At 44.3% G+C, this 17,598-nt stretch overlaps 1 protein-coding gene across 2 annotated transcripts in view; it reads left to right on the top strand.

Moving 5' to 3' along the window:
- Positions 1 to 17,200, top strand: part of ric1 (RIC1 homolog, RAB6A GEF complex partner 1) — a 30,519-nt gene extending 13,319 nt beyond the window's left edge. The window contains exons 3-27 of one of the 2 annotated variants that reach the window (XM_017407927.3): positions 1,682 to 1,761; positions 2,335 to 2,442; positions 4,164 to 4,309; positions 4,401 to 4,537; positions 5,302 to 5,393; positions 5,849 to 5,937; positions 7,492 to 7,636; positions 7,727 to 7,775; positions 8,130 to 8,297; positions 8,394 to 8,606; positions 8,704 to 8,742; positions 10,161 to 10,271; positions 10,505 to 10,594; positions 10,686 to 10,846; positions 11,672 to 11,810; positions 11,884 to 12,000; positions 12,078 to 12,482; positions 12,567 to 12,878; positions 13,120 to 13,278; positions 13,521 to 13,657; positions 13,746 to 14,026; positions 14,120 to 14,332; positions 14,415 to 14,589; positions 14,669 to 14,857; positions 14,934 to 17,200. In XM_017407927.3, coding sequence (XP_017263416.1) covers positions 1,682 to 1,761; positions 2,335 to 2,442; positions 4,164 to 4,309; positions 4,401 to 4,537; positions 5,302 to 5,393; positions 5,849 to 5,937; positions 7,492 to 7,636; positions 7,727 to 7,775; positions 8,130 to 8,297; positions 8,394 to 8,606; positions 8,704 to 8,742; positions 10,161 to 10,271; positions 10,505 to 10,594; positions 10,686 to 10,846; positions 11,672 to 11,810; positions 11,884 to 12,000; positions 12,078 to 12,482; positions 12,567 to 12,878; positions 13,120 to 13,278; positions 13,521 to 13,657; positions 13,746 to 14,026; positions 14,120 to 14,332; positions 14,415 to 14,589; positions 14,669 to 14,857; positions 14,934 to 15,249 — 4,071 coding nt within the window. In that variant the 3' untranslated portion in view covers positions 15,250 to 17,200. Of the gene's footprint in view, positions 1 to 1,681; positions 1,762 to 2,334; positions 2,443 to 4,163; positions 4,310 to 4,400; positions 4,538 to 5,301; positions 5,394 to 5,422; positions 5,595 to 5,848; positions 5,938 to 7,491; positions 7,637 to 7,726; positions 7,776 to 8,129; positions 8,298 to 8,393; positions 8,607 to 8,703; positions 8,743 to 10,160; positions 10,272 to 10,504; positions 10,595 to 10,685; positions 10,847 to 11,671; positions 11,811 to 11,883; positions 12,001 to 12,077; positions 12,483 to 12,566; positions 12,879 to 13,119; positions 13,279 to 13,520; positions 13,658 to 13,745; positions 14,027 to 14,119; positions 14,333 to 14,414; positions 14,590 to 14,668; positions 14,858 to 14,933 lie in introns of those variants that run through there. The other variant, XM_017407929.3, reaches the window with a different exon arrangement.
- Positions 17,201 to 17,598: the final 398 nt, after the last annotated feature.

The following is a 17,598-nucleotide window of genomic DNA, read 5'->3' as shown; positions in this document are numbered from 1 at the left end:
GTCTGCTGGCCTGTGGTTGTTTTCTTTTTATATCAGGTTTTCAGAGGATTCATTACTAACTTTTTGGATTCTCTAGGACATATTTTCAGTACATATTTTGAAGCTTGCTTAACAGTTCACTCCATATGTCTTCCTAATGTTCATTCTGTCTTTGTTTTTTTTTGTATTTTTTGTTTATGGAATTAGTTTTTTTTTTCAAACTGGAGCCGCTTTATGCTAGACTATTTTCTTTTTTTTTTTTCTTGTTTTTTCAGGACACTCCTTCATTAATGTTGGCTCTTCCCGATTTAAACTTCAAGCATGTTAGATTGTTGTTCAAAAGGTTGACTTTGTAACTCATCAGCAACTCTGTGGAGCCGCGGGACTGTTGATTTATTTAGCAGCCCTCAGTTTTGGCTGCCTGTTCTCTCTCTTTGGCAGCCGCTGCTCTTCTCTTTGGCTTTACCTTCTCTCCGATTTGGCTTTTCTTCGTTTTCGCTGGAGCGATGTGTTACTAATAACACTGCCACTTGAACCGAAACAAGCCGCTGGCAATTAATGAAGCCCAAACGATCAAAAAAGTAAAGAGAAGAACTTTTTGGGTTTTTACATTTAACTCATTCCTGTTCGTGCACGACAGGAGTGGTTTTTGTCCACGTCCACTGCAGGACCGCGGCACGTCAAGGCCGACACGGGATCATGGATCGGGTTTCGTTTCATGTTTCAGTCTGCAGGTTCAGTTTCAGTCGTTGTCTTGGCAGCAGCTTGTGTCGACATAGATAGTGGGTTTGTCCTCTGGATGGAAGCTTCAGCATCTTTAAAAATACTTCTGAGCATCATTAATGACAGCAAAAGTAGTTCAACCAATATAAAAAAAATACTATCCTGAATAAAGTGCTTGTTTAAAAATACTTGGAGTTTTCTTTTCCTTTTTCGAGTAATTGTCATCGCTGTAACGGCACATTGTGGTGGAGTGATGTTAATGTCAACCAGTTAGTTTGCTTCTGTTAAAGGCTTGCTGATCAGGACTTAGTGTCCATTTTCCATTCTGCTAATGTATGCTTCCTCCCATCCTCAGCAGCCCGTCACGAATGTGTTCTGTATCCCCTGCAAGCAGTGGAGCGACGCCTCTCCAATCATTGTATTATTTTTTTGTTTGTTTCATTGATCGGTCGAGGGATCTGATGAGGCTGAAACAGCTTTACTGTCAAAACAATGCACGGCCATTACTGTAAACGAAATATGTTCTGTAACAACACAAAAAACGATTGTGTTTTTAAAACGCAAGCTTTTGTTCTAACTTTTATTTTGGAATAAGGGCATTTGTTTGATGGATGTGTTTACGTTTTTAATTTTTAACATAGCTAACTGTATTTTAATTCATTTTTATGTGTTGTTCACAAAGTCCTGTACGGCTGTATTTGTTATCCAGGTGTTATGGATCAGGCATTGTGTAGTCTGAGCCAAATTTCACACAATAATGTGTAAGTCTAATAGCGACAAACCCAAACTCTTAAAAAAAAAAAAAAAAGACTCTGCAGATGTAAATGAATGAAAGCAGTTTTTAGTTGTATATTTGTGTTTACAAACCTTTATTTCTCGCTTTTTTTTGTGTTAACAGTGTTTGACTAGCCTGACATTTTAGTCCTTCTTGGCTGGCTATATTATTTTAATTTTTTTTTTTTTTTCTCCTTGGTTCCAGACTGCCAAAGGCTACATCCTCCTGTTTGATGTTCTGGGTGGAAGGGATGAAAAGTACCTCTATGAGCCCGTCTATCCAAAGTGAGTGCAGCACACTTTCAAACAGAGACACAGATCATTAAACACTTCAGTAAAGTAAGCAGAAGGGACCAAACGCTACAGAGCCGCCTCACAGCTGCTATATTAGTTTTCTTAAAGGGTTAAATATAAAAAGGCAATATTGGACAAGCACTCTGAAATTAAATAATGGAGAAAATGATCACCTCTTTTTTTACTTTTAAAAGACTCCAGCAAAACAACAGAAAACAGTTACCAATAAATAAATTCATGCCAAGTCTGCGTCACATTAAAATATGCCAAATGTGCATCTTAAAGCTTTCAAAATCCTCTTTAAATGGCAAGAGTTGCCCGCTTTTTTTTTTTTTCTTTCTTTCCTGGCCGTCTCAGTTCTGCGAACTTTCAAACGGTTATGTGATTTTTATTCGGCAGTTTTATCACGTGTGTGTCACCTTCCTCGACAACATACCAGCAGAAGTCGGGCAAGTCGGGGTGTATTCGCCGATCTCTGTCAGCTCCACGGGTTGAACGGGAGTTCTTTTTTTTTTGAGGGGGTCTCTGCTCGGGCGTCAGTAAAAATGCTCTGTGTTTTCGCAGAGGGAGTCCTCGCGTGAAGGTGACCCCGGGTTACAAGGAGGAGCAATGTGCCCCCGCGCTCTCTTTGGAGATGAAGAAGCCTGTGGATCTGGAGGCGCCGATCACCAGGTAGGACTGTTTCAGTGCGCTGTGCCCACCTCAGGCCTCACTCACTCTTCCTCACAGCCTTGGAAACACACGAGCTCCGAGGCTCTGGGTAATTCACTTCTCACAGGAGGACAGCTTTTTTGTGTATGAGGAGAAGACATTTGGCTCGACATGACAGCATGAGAAAGTCTTTTCCTCCTACTAATGGGAAGTGTGCACTGGCAGAGAGAGGAGGCTGTAATGCACCGAGAAACTCGGCCCATCTACGGTTATTTGTGAGATTAGAGGCGTGCTCAGAGGACAGTGATGGACAGATGATTGGAGATAGACCAACTCCAATTAATCCTATTAACTCTGACCAAATTCTTTTTCTCTGTTTTATTTAATGTTGCTCGTGTTTTCTTTCCTTCTTTATTTTTTTGTGATGTTGCTCTTTTGTTTGCTTGCCTTTTTGTAATCTGCCTCGTTTTCTTCCCATTTCTGCTCACACGGATTAAAATCTTCGAGATGACACAAGATAATCTGCAAAATTGGGCTAAACAATGACTTCGGGGTTATCTATATTTTCAAAATAATTCCTTGAAAACAAACACAGAGATTTAGAACATTGGCTTCAGTGGTCTTCAATTAAAATTCAGCGCCTAAAGCGGTTTCGTCTCAAGCAAAGGACCGGGCCAGAATATGCAGAATACTGCAGAGGAACACAAAGAGAAACAGCAGGCCTGCTGTTCTGAGTAAAACTAATTATCGTAAACTCAAGAAAACATGTCTCGATTAAAAAAAAAGAGATATTCTTTTTATTGAAATTTAGCAACAGATCTGCTCATATTCTTCTAATTTCACACCATTTATTACTGCCTTTATTTAAATGCATGAGTCAGTTAATTAAAAAATGCTAACCAGATTAATTTAAGATGGAGTAATTGCTTCTTGCAGCTCTAAGTTACATGCAGTTTTACAGTTTAATTCAGAAGAAAGATCATATTTTTGTATAGCGGTGTTTTATCATAGCCTTCATAGTTGCTGCGGAAACTTATGTTTGAATTTTTCTGAAATTCTAATGAAGTTTTAAAAATCTCATATCAGAAAACAAAATGTGTCAGATTACTGTTCTGTCGCTTATTGTTTTGTTTTGTTTTTTCCTTGACACTTCATGTCTTCGCTGACTGACAGTAGCGTTCGTTTAAGCAGCTTCCTTTGTGTCCATCTTTTTGTATCCGCTGCGTCTTTCATCTGCCAAATCTCCTCAACTCGGCGAAGATTACAGGGCGGCCGTCTGAATGAGAGCACAGTGTTGGCATTTCACAGGCACAGCTTGATTGTACAGGAGATGAGTGGGCGTCTCCTGCTGCGAAGCTGCTGTAAAAGGCTTCTCCTCCTCCTCCGCAGTCGGTCCACCGGCGCTCGAACGCCTTGATTCTCGCCGTCTCCCCTGCCGCCTTTGTCCGCCCGCGCCCCAGTTGTGCTCGCGTTACGCCTCTCGCTGCGTTTTAAAGACAACAAAGTGCCTTACAGACACAAACACAGGGCTGTTTGTTCCCTCGGAGACAAGTCTCTGGCAGCTACATCACAGCTGGTCACGCAAACCCGTCGGCGCACATCTGGACGATGAATAGCCGCCTCTTTCTCGAAATTGTTTCACCTGCCACTCTTTGCTTTTATCTTGCTGGCTCCTGTGCTGGTTTTATTCAAGACGTGAATCGAAATGCCTCATTTCTGTGTTTTTTTTCCTCCCACAACAGTCTGCAGTCTCTCCAGGAGGACCTGTTGGTCTGTACCGCAGACGGATATCTCCACGTGCTGCACTGGGACGGGCTCGGCAGCAATGGTCGCAAGGCCATCTGCCTCACTACAATCCCCTTTTCATTAGACCTGCAGTCCGCTCGAGGTCAGGGAAACGATTAGACAAATGCACAGCAGCATTCTCTGTGACGTGCACTCCCGAAACGATCCCATCCAAACATATTCTGTGTGTGTAGGCGGTCCCTCCCTGGACCTGGAGGGGGTGCATATTCGCTGTATGGAGTACTGCGTGACTCTGGACGGCTTCGCTGTAGTTCTCAGTGATGGACGCTTGGGCTTCATCACACCGCTGAGTAATACCATCACAGCAGACGTAAGGATTCTCACAGACACAAGCCCCGCTTTTTCACACAGAGATCACATTATAACGCCATAAAGACAGTTCCCCCTTTGCGCCATTGTCATTTCGTCTGAGACACCGTCACGCCATCCTAGCACACGCTTTAAAACAGCATGCTGGGCCATTAAAGGTGTAACGTTGGTGTTTAATACAACTTGGTAATCTGCTCCAGCTCCTTCTAACAGAGTAGTCCTTTCACAGATAAGCAAAGCTCTAAAATAATAATAGTTGTCATGGTACTCATCAGCCTTTTTGCTTTAAGTAGCCTGACTTAAAGGACAAGACAACCATTTTGGATCCAACTAATAAAAAGCAAGTAGAGTGAGAGTTTATATTTGAGTTATTGAAAGTTATGGAATGACAGCCTCTAAGTTTGGTTTAATCACACCAACGTCAGTAATCTCTGTTTTTACAGAAAGCAAAACGCGGCGAACAGAAATCCAAACTGGTGTTAAAGTGAACATTCAGCTTCAACAGGGCTTGACAAGAATTTATCAGCTTTTTTTTTTTTTTAAGAATAAATTAAGTGTTTTCAGCGATTAGTTTTCTTGGCAGGATGTTAGCGGTCATGACCGCATCGGTTAGATATTTCTACATCTAAAAAAGGATAATAGCTGAGATTTATGTGAAACCAAAACCACGACTGAGCTGTAAAGATGACGTGACGTGCTGCGTTAACCTGAAACTTTCACCTGTTAGTTACAGTTCTGTGTGTGTGTGTGTGTGTGTGTTTGCAGCAGCTGCAGGGAGTCTGGGCTGCAGACGTGTGTGATGGCACCTGCGTGGCCGTCAACAACAAGTACAGGCTGATGGCTTTCGGCTGTGCCAGGTCCGTGTGCATCTTTCCCTCCTCTCTGTCTGTGTATTTACATCACAGTGCTGGCCGCGTTTGCTTGCGTCTGTGTGTTACAGTGAGATGGTTGTCCTTGTGGTGTGTGTGTCCACTGCGAGAATGTGTCGGTTCGTGTTTGCAGAGGCCACCTAGCGTGTGCCTGTCAGGATCTCCTCTTTGGATTATGAAATTTGCCAGGTTGGCAGGAATTTCTCTCCTCGCTGCTTCCTACTTGTTCATCTTTTTTTAAATAGTTTTTCGTTTTCTTTTTTAAACTGGCACTGAAAAAGGTTTTATAATTCTGTGCGTAATTATAGTCCAGGCAGATCTTTGAAAAGGAGACGAATAACGATCCTTAAATTAGAAGAACAGGACAGTAGCTGAAACAGGAGATTCGGTTGATTTATCTTGTGTACATGTATATGAAAAGTAATTTTTACTTCTCATCACAGCGGCTCGGTGCTGGTGTACATGATCGACACCACGACAGGGTCCATGCAGCTCTCCCACAGACTGGAGCTCACCCCAAAACACTACCCAGGTATCACTCCATCACTCCTTTACCCTCTTTCCCTTCCTTTATCCCGGTTTTCCTCTGGCAGTTCCTCACTTGTGCTTCACTGCGCACAATTTCCTGTTTAGTTATTCTCGATAACCTACATTCTTTCTGCCGTTTCTCTCTTGGGTCCCACATGTTTATGTTTCGTCTGCATGCGGGAGCAAAGACGTAGCGCCCCCTTTTGGTCGAATACATGTTTTTAATTGGACAAATACACGGGGCTTTTGTCAGGAACAGCCCTTTTTTCAAGTTCATTCATTTTTTTTGGACATTTCAAACCAGCATTTAACAACAAGCACACCAACACCTACCCCTATCAAACAAAAAATAAAATTGATAATATAAGAAAGAGAAGATCTATAAATACACATTACATATATGCATATAAACACACAGTTCAGAAGGATCTGACAGGACAGAACGGGATTCCAGGTTATTTCAAATCATGCAGCCGCACCGGACAAATTTTTTTCCAGTTCAAGAAAATAAAGGACTTCTCTAATCCAGCTTTTACATTTCCAGTTCAGCAGTGTTAGCCTCCTGACCAGCAGAGCTGTGAATGTTATTAAGTCCTTTTTAGCAGGAGCGAGAGAAAATGAAGTAGGCCACACCCCAAACATTAGGAGTGATATCCTCTCCAGTTATTTGGATAACTTGGAGCCCAACGCGTCCTCCTTAGTGCCCCTTGTTGGTGTGTGTGTCTGTGAGTGTGAAAGTCTTGATGCAGAATGAGGAAGTGGACAAAGATCTACTGCTGATCTGCCTCCAAGCTGCCCAAGGTAGTCAAGCGAGCCAAATATGTAAATGTGTAGCAGGAAGTGGCGTTTGCAGCACCCCGTTGTCGCTCAGCTGATTCTGCTGTGCTGGCCTCTTCTCTTTGTGTGAGCGCACACTGACGCAGCCCTGAGCTGCCTCCGTTTGGACTGCGTGAATCACCGAAGGAGAACAGCAACAGCTTAATGAGGGCGTCATTTTTTTTTTTTTTATCCCGATGAAGGTGCAACCAGTGTGTGTGAACAGGGAGGATGAAGAATTCCTTATTATGGATATTTATTTTACTCTAACTCTTAAGTCTTACTCTCCTTTTCTGCGCCCGACTTTGATTTGTATATATCAAAGTATATATAATATAATATTATGTATGTATGTAATTAATTGATATGAATTCCTAATGTTTTGTATTTTAAAATAACTTCTCTGTAGGAAACAAGATGTAAAATTTAATTTTACACTTTAGCTACTGTTCAGGTTTTTATCTGTTTATATTGTGGCTCAGTATAAATGTCTTCCTGTTTATTAACAATCAAAAGGTTTTCATTTTTATAAAGTTTATACACAAACAGAAAATATGAATGAAAGATTGTTTTGCTACGTTCAGATGTGTTCCTGCTACGATGAAGAGTGTCATAAGAAATGATCATCTACAATCAAAGAATTATAAACACTGAGGTTGACTCGCTGCATCGATTAGCTGACATGTTACGCAGAAAAAAAGAAGTAACCTGACAGTATCTCTGAAATCTTTGCTTTTCTCAGACATCTATAACAAGACCGGCCCTGTGAAGCTAATCTGCTGGTCACCTGACTACAGCGTCGTCATGGTTACCTGGGAGTGCGGCGGCCTCTCGCTGTGGAGTGTCTTTGGAGCTCATCTCATCTGCACTCTGGGAGAGGACTTTGCGTAAGTGGACACACACACACCCCTCACACATCATTTATTACTGCTCATTCTGGTATTTGAATCTTTGTGTTTCATGTTCGCTCCTCCCAGGTATCAGTCTGATGGTACGAAGAAAGATCCACTTAAAATCAGCTCTATGGTACGTGGAATCATCCAGCTTGGCTAGATTTTTTACTTTAAAAACTGTAAGAAAGACATCTCAGTTTGTTTGAAATATTTAGGAGAAACCTTGCTGAAAAAAACAAGATTTTTGTAGTGTTTTTGTTTTGATTTTTTTATCATTTTTGTTAATCTTTAGTCTGTTTAACCCTAACCATGTTATTGACAGGAAGTAGAACAGATGTAACACACAGTCTGAGCACTTTTTTTTGTTTCCTGCTACATGTTTAAAGTGGCTATGAACACATTAATAGACATTTTTCATCCTAATGGAAGGACATATCTGTATTTTGCTGCCTTTGTGCTCATTCACACCTGCTCTGCTGTTTTCCAGAGCTGGGGAGCAGAGGGCTACCATCTGTGGGTGCTGCCTTACCGACAGGAGAGGAGGAGACAGGAGGAGCAGGACGTGGAGATGGTTTCCCCTCCCCACCCCTCCCTGCAGGCCGGCATACTGCAGTTCCATTTTATTAAGAGCGCTCTCACAGTCAATCCTTGCACGGTGAGACGAAACGACGCAAACGTTTCGGCCCGCCCCCCGAGTACAAGAATGTGCCGCCATGAAATGTTTACACTTTGTTTGCTCCTCTACTTACAGAGCAACCAGGAGCAGGTGTTACTCCACGGCGAAGACCGCCTCTACCTGACCTGTGGCGACCCCACACAGATCCACAGCGCCTCCGACGCACACCCGCACACACACTTGCACCCGCGCGACAGCAGCCCGCTGCACCAACCCCCCAACCCCGACTCCCCCCTCTCTCAGGGACTCAGCACTTTACTGGGACACAAGCACTGGCAGGTGGTCCAGGTGGGAGCGTGTTGACGTCACACCCAGTGGAGACAAGAGATTAGAAATAATTTATGCTTTAGTTCATTTCTTGTGTTTTTTTTTATTTCTTCTGTAGATTCACAGCACATACCTTGAGAGCAACTGGCCTATACGGGTAAGGGCATACGTGTGTGTGTGTGTGGCTGCTTTTCTTGCTTTCTGGCTGTTTCAGTTTCTCACTTTTTAATAGGTTCATGTCTTGTCAAAACAAACTAGACCTCAGTGAAGCCAGGTCTGAAGGTTTCCCACAGAAATAATAAAAGGAAAATATAAAAATCAAAACTGCATCGAAGGATATTTACTCGTGTGTTCATTGTTAATATTGTTTAAGCACTTTTTTGTTTTGGATGTTTACAATTTTATTTACTGAGCTGATGTAAGCTTGTGGTTTTCATTCTTAGCTTCCTAGTAGTCATGTGAAGGTTTTGTCTGCAAATTGACAAGTTTTTGAAAGTTTTCATGAGGATTTTTGGCCTTGATTAAAACTCCATTTTCAGCTGTTTTTTTTTTTTTAAAAAAAAAGCTCCATCGCAGCCACTATTCTTCCCTGTGGGTTTTGTTGGTGATGTTTAGTTATTTTCTCGCTCTCTCATTTTTTTTTTTTTCTAAGAAAAGATTTGGTCTGTAAAAGCCACAGGGAAAAACCCACTCAGATCGTTGTCATGTGTGACGATGAGCGACGAGAACATGCTTAGAAAGTCCTGCTGCACCTTTAATGTTGCCAGCAGTTTGTTTTTCTCCTACCATCACTCTCGCGTCGCAGTTTGTCTGCTCATTGAGAATCATTACTGTACCCTACGGTTCGTCTTAATGGCTTTGGATATTCTTGAGTAGCTCTCTCCTGATGAATACATCCAAACAACAAAATACTCAACGTTTAAAAAAACTGAATTTAGATGTTCGAAGTGACTCATTCGTTAAATAATCCTACACAAACGGCTGAACATGAGGCCAGTATTTAAATAACAGCACAAATATATAAACTATTTACTCTGAAGTTGCTTTATAAAAAGGCTATGCACATTTACTTAATTTGTAAGGTTTAGTTTTTTCTTTAGTCAAACACTTTCTATTTTGTTTTCACTTCTTTCTGCAAGCTGTTTTTTACAAATAATGCTTATAAACATATTTTTCTTTTCTTATTGTAGTGCATTAAAGACTGCATTAAGTTATATTATATATCCTGTCATACTGATACTATTGTGACCTTAAATTCAATACATTGTGCTATATTATTTAAGGAATACTTTAATTATTTTGTTCTGACCATATTTGCTCAGGCACTACATTTTTGTGCAGCTATTGTGCTGCTTTTACATTTGTTTGTTCATGTGCAGAATTATATCAATGCAAGATGGTCATGGAGTCAGTTTCCCTTTTTTTGTGTTGATATAACACTGTACAAACCTGAAAATGTGTCATTAGACAAGTAGCCGTCATAAAATATCTGTAAAACATTCAAACATGAGTTAGCGTGTCATTTTATGTTCTCTGTAAACACTTATTGTTTGCCGTGTGTGTGTGTGTGTGCAGTTTGCAGCCATAGACTCGGCAGGCCAGTGCATAGCGGTGGCGGGCAGGCGGGGCTTTGCACACTACTCCTTATTCACAAGGAAATGGAAGCTGTTCGGAAACATCACTCAGGTGTGCCCACACTGTTATCTGAAAGACGGGAAAGGCTTCCCGATCGGCCTCGTTCCAGTTTTTCATCCAATATTTAGAAATTAAGAGTTTCTAAAACATAACTTAAACTGCATGTCTGTGTCATCGGATGTTCTTGGTATAATTTCCGATCAGCTACGAAAACTCTTTAAACACTATAGTTTCTGCTTTGTTTATATTAAAACTGAAATAACTGAGTGTTTGCTTTTTTGTAGGAACAGAACATGACGGTGACAGGAGGGCTGGCCTGGTGGAGTGACTTTGTTGTGGTGGCATGCTACAATTTTACAGACCAGCAGGAGCAGGTGGGAGGGATGCTCCCTTTATGTCATCAGGCCGATATAATTATAGTCGTGTCTGTCTCATTATGACTGTTTTCTGACCGCCGGCTTCTAGTTGAGGCTCTATCAACGCTCGTCCAACCTGGATAACGCCTTCGCCTCGGTCACCAAGCTGCACTCGGACACGCTGCTGCTCAACGTCTTCAGAAACATGATCATCCTGTTCCGAGCCGACTGCTCCATCTGCCTCTATAGTATAGAGAGGAGGAATGATGGGTGAGTATGTTTTTAACACCTTAACTTCAAAACTCCATCAGTTTCAGGGAAATTATTCTTTTTCCAAAGATAATGATAACAATTAAATCTGAATTAACCTGAAACCCTAAATAAAAGTTGATGGTGTTTTTTTATTAAATCACCACAGCATCAATATGTGCCTTTTCATCGAACTTGCTCTTTTGAGCTTTTGTCTCCCCCCTGTGGTAGGAAGAGGAATTACTCAAATCTTAAGCAGGATTATAATGAATGTGGGCAGCCATGTAAATACTGGTTTTAGATTTTACATCTTCCTCTTACTGCTAAATTCATTTTCATTAGTAGAATCAAAAACCACCAAAAGCTCAATGATTTGTTTCAGGAGCATCCCAGTAGCAGCTTTCCTCTTTATTATATTTATGCTGCTTGTCCAGATTAGACCAAGAGCCTTACTTTCCACAGAACCTAACCCTGATTTAAACTACTTCAGCTTAATCCCTGGCCTGTCTGGTGTGTTCCTTGGTCTTCACAGAGCAGCAGCATTTATTAAATTCTGCACTATTTACAAAATGAGGTGACTTCTGAAGGGAATTGGTTGCTCTGGATTTTAGTTGGGAGTGGATTTCAAATACACTCCACACCTTTCAGATTAATGGTTAAAAATAAACAAACTGTGAGCTACTTTGTGTTGATCTGAATTGTAAAATCCCAGTTTAATACTTTAAGGTTTGTGGAAAAGTTCAGGGAGTATGCTTGCTTTTTCAAGGCATCCACTGTCATCATGGAAGCACTTTTTTTCCCCCTCATTCTCACTGATAATCTGTATATTTGTGCTCATCATTCCAGTCCTTGTCCCTCAGCTAGTGTGGAGCTGCTGCAGGAGGTGTCAATGTCCCGCTACATCCCCCACCCGGCGCTCGTGGTCTCCGTCACGCTCACCTCTGTGCGCACAGAGACCGGCATCACTTTAAAAGCCCCGCAGCAGGTAGCAGCGGCTCACATAAATGTATCTAGTGCCCACTGAGGTGCATTAATCTGTGCTCATGTATTTCCGTCAGGCCTGTACGGCAGAGAGCATCATGTTGAATCTGGCTGGCCAGTTGATCATGCTGCAGAGGGACCGATCAGGACCGCAGGTACGAGAGAAAGAGACGCCTGCCGTCAACAAGAAGCTGGTGAGTCCGGACTCCGCTCTCAGGTGTGTTCGGTTTGGTCTGAAACGTTCTTCTCACAGTTTCCTGTCCTCCTTTAGCTACCGTTCTGTCCTCCAGTCGTGCTGGCCCAGTGTGTGGAGAATGTGTGGACCACCTGTCGCTCAAACAAGAAGAAGCGCCACCTGCTGGAGGCCCTGTGGTTGTCCTGTGGAGAAGCAGGGATGAAAGTATGGCTTCCTCTGTTCCCCCGAGACCACCGAAAGCCCCACTCCTTCCTCTCCAGGCGCATAATGCTGCCCTTCCACATCAACATCTACCCTTTGGCTGTGCTGTTCGAGGACGCCCTGGTACTGGGAGCAACCAATGAGACCGTGCTCTACGACGGGCAGGGATCCTCCGAGCCACTGGAGGCGCTGTTCCCCTACTGCACCGTAGAGAGGACCTCCCAGATCTACCTCCACCACATCCTGAGGCAGCTGCTGGTTCGCAACCTGGGTGAACAGGTACATGGAGCTCCACACCAGCCTACGAGAGGATTTCTGAGAGGAAAACGACTCATTTCCTCTCATTAATGTTTCTTGTTCCAGGCTTTAATGTTGGCTCAGTCGTGTGCCTCCCTGCCCTACTTCCCCCACGTCTTGGAGCTGATGGTTCATGTGGTGCTGGAAGAAGAAGCAACATCGCGGGAACCGATACCCGACCCCCTGCTTCCCACCGTGGCCAAGTTCATCACCGAGTTCCCCCTCTTCCTCCAGACTATCGTTCACTGTGCCAGAAAAACGGAGTACGCTCTGTGGAACTACCTGTTTGCAGCCGTGGGAAACCCCAAAGATTTGTTTGAGGAGTGTCTCATGGCTCAAGATCTGGACACAGCAGCCTCCTATTTGATCATACTGCAGGTAGTTATGGGGAAATACTTACTTCATGAAAAGAAAGGAAGTTTTGCCACAAGCTGTGATGCAGAAACCTATTTAAAAAAAAAACAACTAGCTTGAAAATAGCACTTTTATTACTACAATTCAGTTAAATGCGATAGGTTTTATTTTCAGTTGCAAATGTAAACACAACTCACCCTTCGTTCTTGTATATTCCGGACCTTCAAAAACAACGTTTCCTTGTCTGCTTCCTGCTGTCTGTAAGAACATGGAGGTTCCAGCAGTGAGCCGACAGCACGCCACACTCCTCTTCAACACGGCGCTCGAGCAGGGCAAGTGGGACCTGTGTCGGCACATGATCAGATTCCTCAAAGCCATCGGCTCGGGGGAGATGGAGTCGCCGCCCACCACCCCCTCCACTCAGGTGAAGAGCTTCAAACACTTCAGACTTTTAAATTCTGTACTTATATTTACAATTCTGGCTAAATAAATTAAATTAAACTGCAAATCTTGTCATGAAAGGATTGTATTTTTCATGCTCTATTTTTTTCCCCATCTTATCCATCCCTGAAGATGTTTTTTTCTTTTTTTTATTGTTTTAAGAGTGGGCTGGTTTCCTGACAATAAATCCTGTATTAGGTCTGAAATTGTGAATCTTTTTTCCAGGAACCCAGCTCGACAGGAGGCTTTGAGTTCTTCAGAAATCGCAGCATCAGCTTGTCTCAGTCCGCAGACTCCATTGCGACGGGGAAGTTCAACCTGCAGAAGACCTTCAGTATGCCCACCGGAGCTTCTGCCAAAGGGTGCGAACAACCAGCCGACACGTCACAGTTTGATAACGTTTTAAAGTCTGCATCCAGCTGTTGTGTCATGTCCTCCCTGTCCTTCCAGTCGGGACGTGGAGTGCGCAGAAAACATGTACATCGACATGATGCTCTGGCGCCACGCCCGCCACCTCCTGGAGCAGGTGCGCCTTCGCGACCTGGGGTGCTTCTCCGCCCAGCTGGGCTTCGAGCTCATCGGCTGGCTGTGCCGCGAGCGAAACCGCGTGGCTCGGGTGGACGATTTTGTTTCGGCGTTGAAGAAACTCCACAAGGACTTCCTCTGGCCCTTTCCCGTTATCCCTGTAGGAAGTCTCAACTCGCCACTGAAAAACGGAGGCTGCCGCACAGGTGAGCGTGGAGGAGACAGGTGGTTAGAGGTTAATGCCCTTGTTGTTTACGTTGAATCGATGTAGCTCAACGTGCGTTTGCTTTAACATGCAGTTCTGAGCTCACAGCTGCTGAAGTCTCAGTCTGCAGACAGCCTGCTGAACAGTGACATGGACACGGCGCCCACTTCGACGGCCCCCACCAACCACACCTGGATGGACGGGCTCGGGCAGAGGTCCAAAGACATGGACACGGCCTCGTCCGTTCACTCCAGCCAGCACTCGCCGCAGACGCAAGACGCCTTCCTGTCGCTGCTCACGAACAAAGGTAACAATCCCTCCCCCGCCCGCCTGCCGAAATCAGAAAAAACGATCAGTATTTTCATTTGCGTCTTTCTTCTCTGCTCTAGTTGAGGAGTACAGCATCGGCTCGGCCACAGACCTGACAGAAACCAGCTCGGTGGTGGACGGCGATTGGACAATGGTGGATGAGAACTCCACCCTGAGCCTGAGTCAGGCCGAGCTCGAGCACATCTCAATGGAGCTGGCCAACAAAGGCCCGCACAAGTCTCAGGTGCAGCTCAGGTGAGAGCAGTTCCTGTCACTGTCAGATTTTGTTAGGTGGGAAAAGCAGAGCTGAGTTTTGACGTTTCGTTCCCTTCAGGTACCTCCTCCACGTGTTCATGGAGGCGGGCTGCTTGGAGTGGTGCGTCGTGATTGGCTTGATCCTGCGCGACGCAAACGTCATCAAGCAGATGATCAGCTTCCTGGACAACCCTGAGGTTCCTCCGGAAACTGTGCAGAGCGTCCGAAACGGTCTGCTGGCTGTTGACGCGTGGGCCTCCGCTGACTGGTGGGTGTAACGCACGTCTGCTCGGTGTTTATGCTTCGGCCGTTGCCTCGGTAACTGTTCTCTCCTCGCCCTCCAGCCTGGGCTACAAGCCGTTTCTGAACCTGATCCAGCCGCAGCTGCAGCAGCTGATGGAGTCGACTTCGGAGCAGGTGCAGCCCGAAGCGTTCCAACCCGCCAGCCAGGCGTCCAAGCTCAGCGCCTCCGAAGGGCTGGGGGGAGCCGCTGTCCCTCGGGTGGAAGACACCCGGGGAGTGGCCGCTCCTCTGGGCCTGGCCTTACCCTCCCTCGAACCTGCGGGCGCTTTCCCCCGCCCACCCTCCGAAGACTCTCCTCCCGAACAAACCGAGGAGCAGGCGGAGGAGGAGGGAACCTATGACTGCACCTTGTCCTGAACACCAGAGCCCTTTCCTGGACTTCAACCTGGGACCTTTGGACCGCCACGGGCCGCAGCTGACTGAAAATAGACTTTGTGCGTTCGCGTGTAGGCACTGAAAGTTGTTCTCCTTGCAGGTTCTCACTTCAGTCAGTATTATCCAACCTTCAGAGTTGCCCTTATTGACAAGTCGAGCTCCTGCGCGTACGACTGGGTTTCAGTCTAACATTTCACCAAAATGTGCTGTTAGGAAGAGAGAAAAAAAAAAGGGTCAGTTTTTACTCCTTGAGGTGTTTGGAAGCTGCAGCGCGGCACATTAAAGCACCGGGCTTGTCCTTTTTTTTCTTTTACATTTTTAATTCCAAGCCAGAAAGTCCCTGTGTTTCATCGGGTGAAAGAGTGAGAGAGTCTGTCTGATCATGATGCTATTAGCGCCTTTTAGAACAAAAGCTTTGGCCGTGAACCAATCACAGGAAGTGCGTCTGAGCCTGCGATGAATGTGCGCAAGAGGCGTTTCATACTTTCATACCTCATGATTTTGTTATATTTTGATACCTTTTTTCTTTTTTTTTTCAATAATGTAAAGGGACAAATTAATTATTTTTCTACCAACTCTTGAATTTTCCCTGTGAAAAAACTAAACAAACAAACAAAAAAAAAACACTCATGGTATGAAATCTGTGCAACTCTTGAAAAGTCGTAGGACGTCTGATACTAATCTGCTGTTAGCGCAGCTCCGTACCACTGATCAGTACTGTTCGTCCTCTCTTTCACGCTCCCAGCGGCCCGACCTCACTGGAGGGAAGTGCGTCAGACGGAACCGGCTGTTTGCTCCAGTATTCAGCATTGACCCTCTCCTGAGCAGATCGGAGGCCTAAAATGCTACGGAAACCAAATCATATGACACTTTATCCAGCTTTTTAACGATACAGTTCGATTGTGACTCCATCATTCGCGTGTTGCTAAAGCCACTCTCCCTGTCCGACCCCGCAGCAGTGTTAAGAGCGAGGCGTTCTTTTAAAATCCCGTCACCTGATAAGGAATTATAATTTATCCACTCCATCGTATCTCGTACTGCTTTCCTGAGTGGATTTGCCACGTTGTATTCCTGACGTATTAACACGACTGGTGTCTTTGGTCACTGTGAGCTGATTTTTTTATTGTATTAGTCCTCATTATTGTTATTTATTGGCATCGTAGCAGATTGAAGAGTGGCGGTTTTGTTTTTATTTTCACGACTGATGACCTTTTTTTTTTGCGCTCCAAGTCATCGGAGTGTTGCGTACAATCACTGAAGGTTTGTCAGATGTCAGTATTACTTTGTGCAATGCATTGAAAAAAATGTTACTCGAGCTTTATGTTTTTACGTTCACCACTTCGCTTCGGTTTCTTGTCGTCGTAGACCAAAACGTGTGTAGGTTTTGTTTGGTAGGCTCTTAAAACGATTCGTTTCATCATTGGCGTGTGATCTGAAGCGCCCTTATTGTACGGAGGGTTCTGTCCTCCGCTCTGAACAAGGCCTACAGCCACACTACGCTGCTCGGCCCCTGTGAGCTTTACCTGACTTGAAAAACGGTAAACCAAAGACTCTTAACGTCCAGAGGCCTTTTCTGTTAGAGTCGAACAAAAAAACGTTCCTCCCTGACGCTCCGAACGGATGCTGACAGCACACCGGACAAGTTGCTACGGAAACGGATCTTCTACGGTCTTCTTCTCTGCAGGCCGAGGGGCCGAGGGGGGGGTCGTTGGGTGGATCAGGTTAGTCTCGTTATGGACGCCCCCCCTCCTCCCTTTTGTGTACAGTTTAAAAGTATTGGCTGTGTCTCTGAGGCGGCAGACATCCTGAATGCAGTGTAAAGATGCTCTCTTGTACATTTACCTTTTCTACTCGTGTTCCATTTTCTACTTTATTTTTTTTCCCCCTCCTGTACATAAAAAAAAAACCCAATAAATTATTTTTAAAATTAAAAGCCTAGCTTCTTCTTGAAAGAGTGCACATCAGCTGCTGCCTTTCATGCCAGAGATTTGAACTAAAGATCATACGAGGAAGAACTTTGTAGATATTTTGATCGAACCTTGTGGATGACTCTCAGCTACTACCACATCAGCTTTTCCCTCCAATATCTGTGAAACTGACTGGGTTACAGCCGATTAGCTATGATGGTCATCTCGAGTTGATTCCACTCTAAAGTTAATCAGTCGTTCATGAAATATTGAGACAGACAGACACACACGGGCAAAAACACAGTCAGCAGGCGATAAATATGACAACTGAAATACAACAACTGTTAATAAGAAACATTTTGCATAAAGTAAAAACCACCCTGTTATCCAGATCCCTCCCGTTAAACCAAACTGGGTCTTAATG

The sequence above is a fragment of the Kryptolebias marmoratus genome, linkage group LG14 (genome assembly GCF_001649575.2).
Source record: "Kryptolebias marmoratus isolate JLee-2015 linkage group LG14, ASM164957v2, whole genome shotgun sequence".
Lineage (NCBI taxonomy): Eukaryota > Metazoa > Chordata > Actinopteri > Cyprinodontiformes > Rivulidae > Kryptolebias > Kryptolebias marmoratus.
This window is presented reverse-complemented; position numbering and strand designations above follow the sequence as displayed.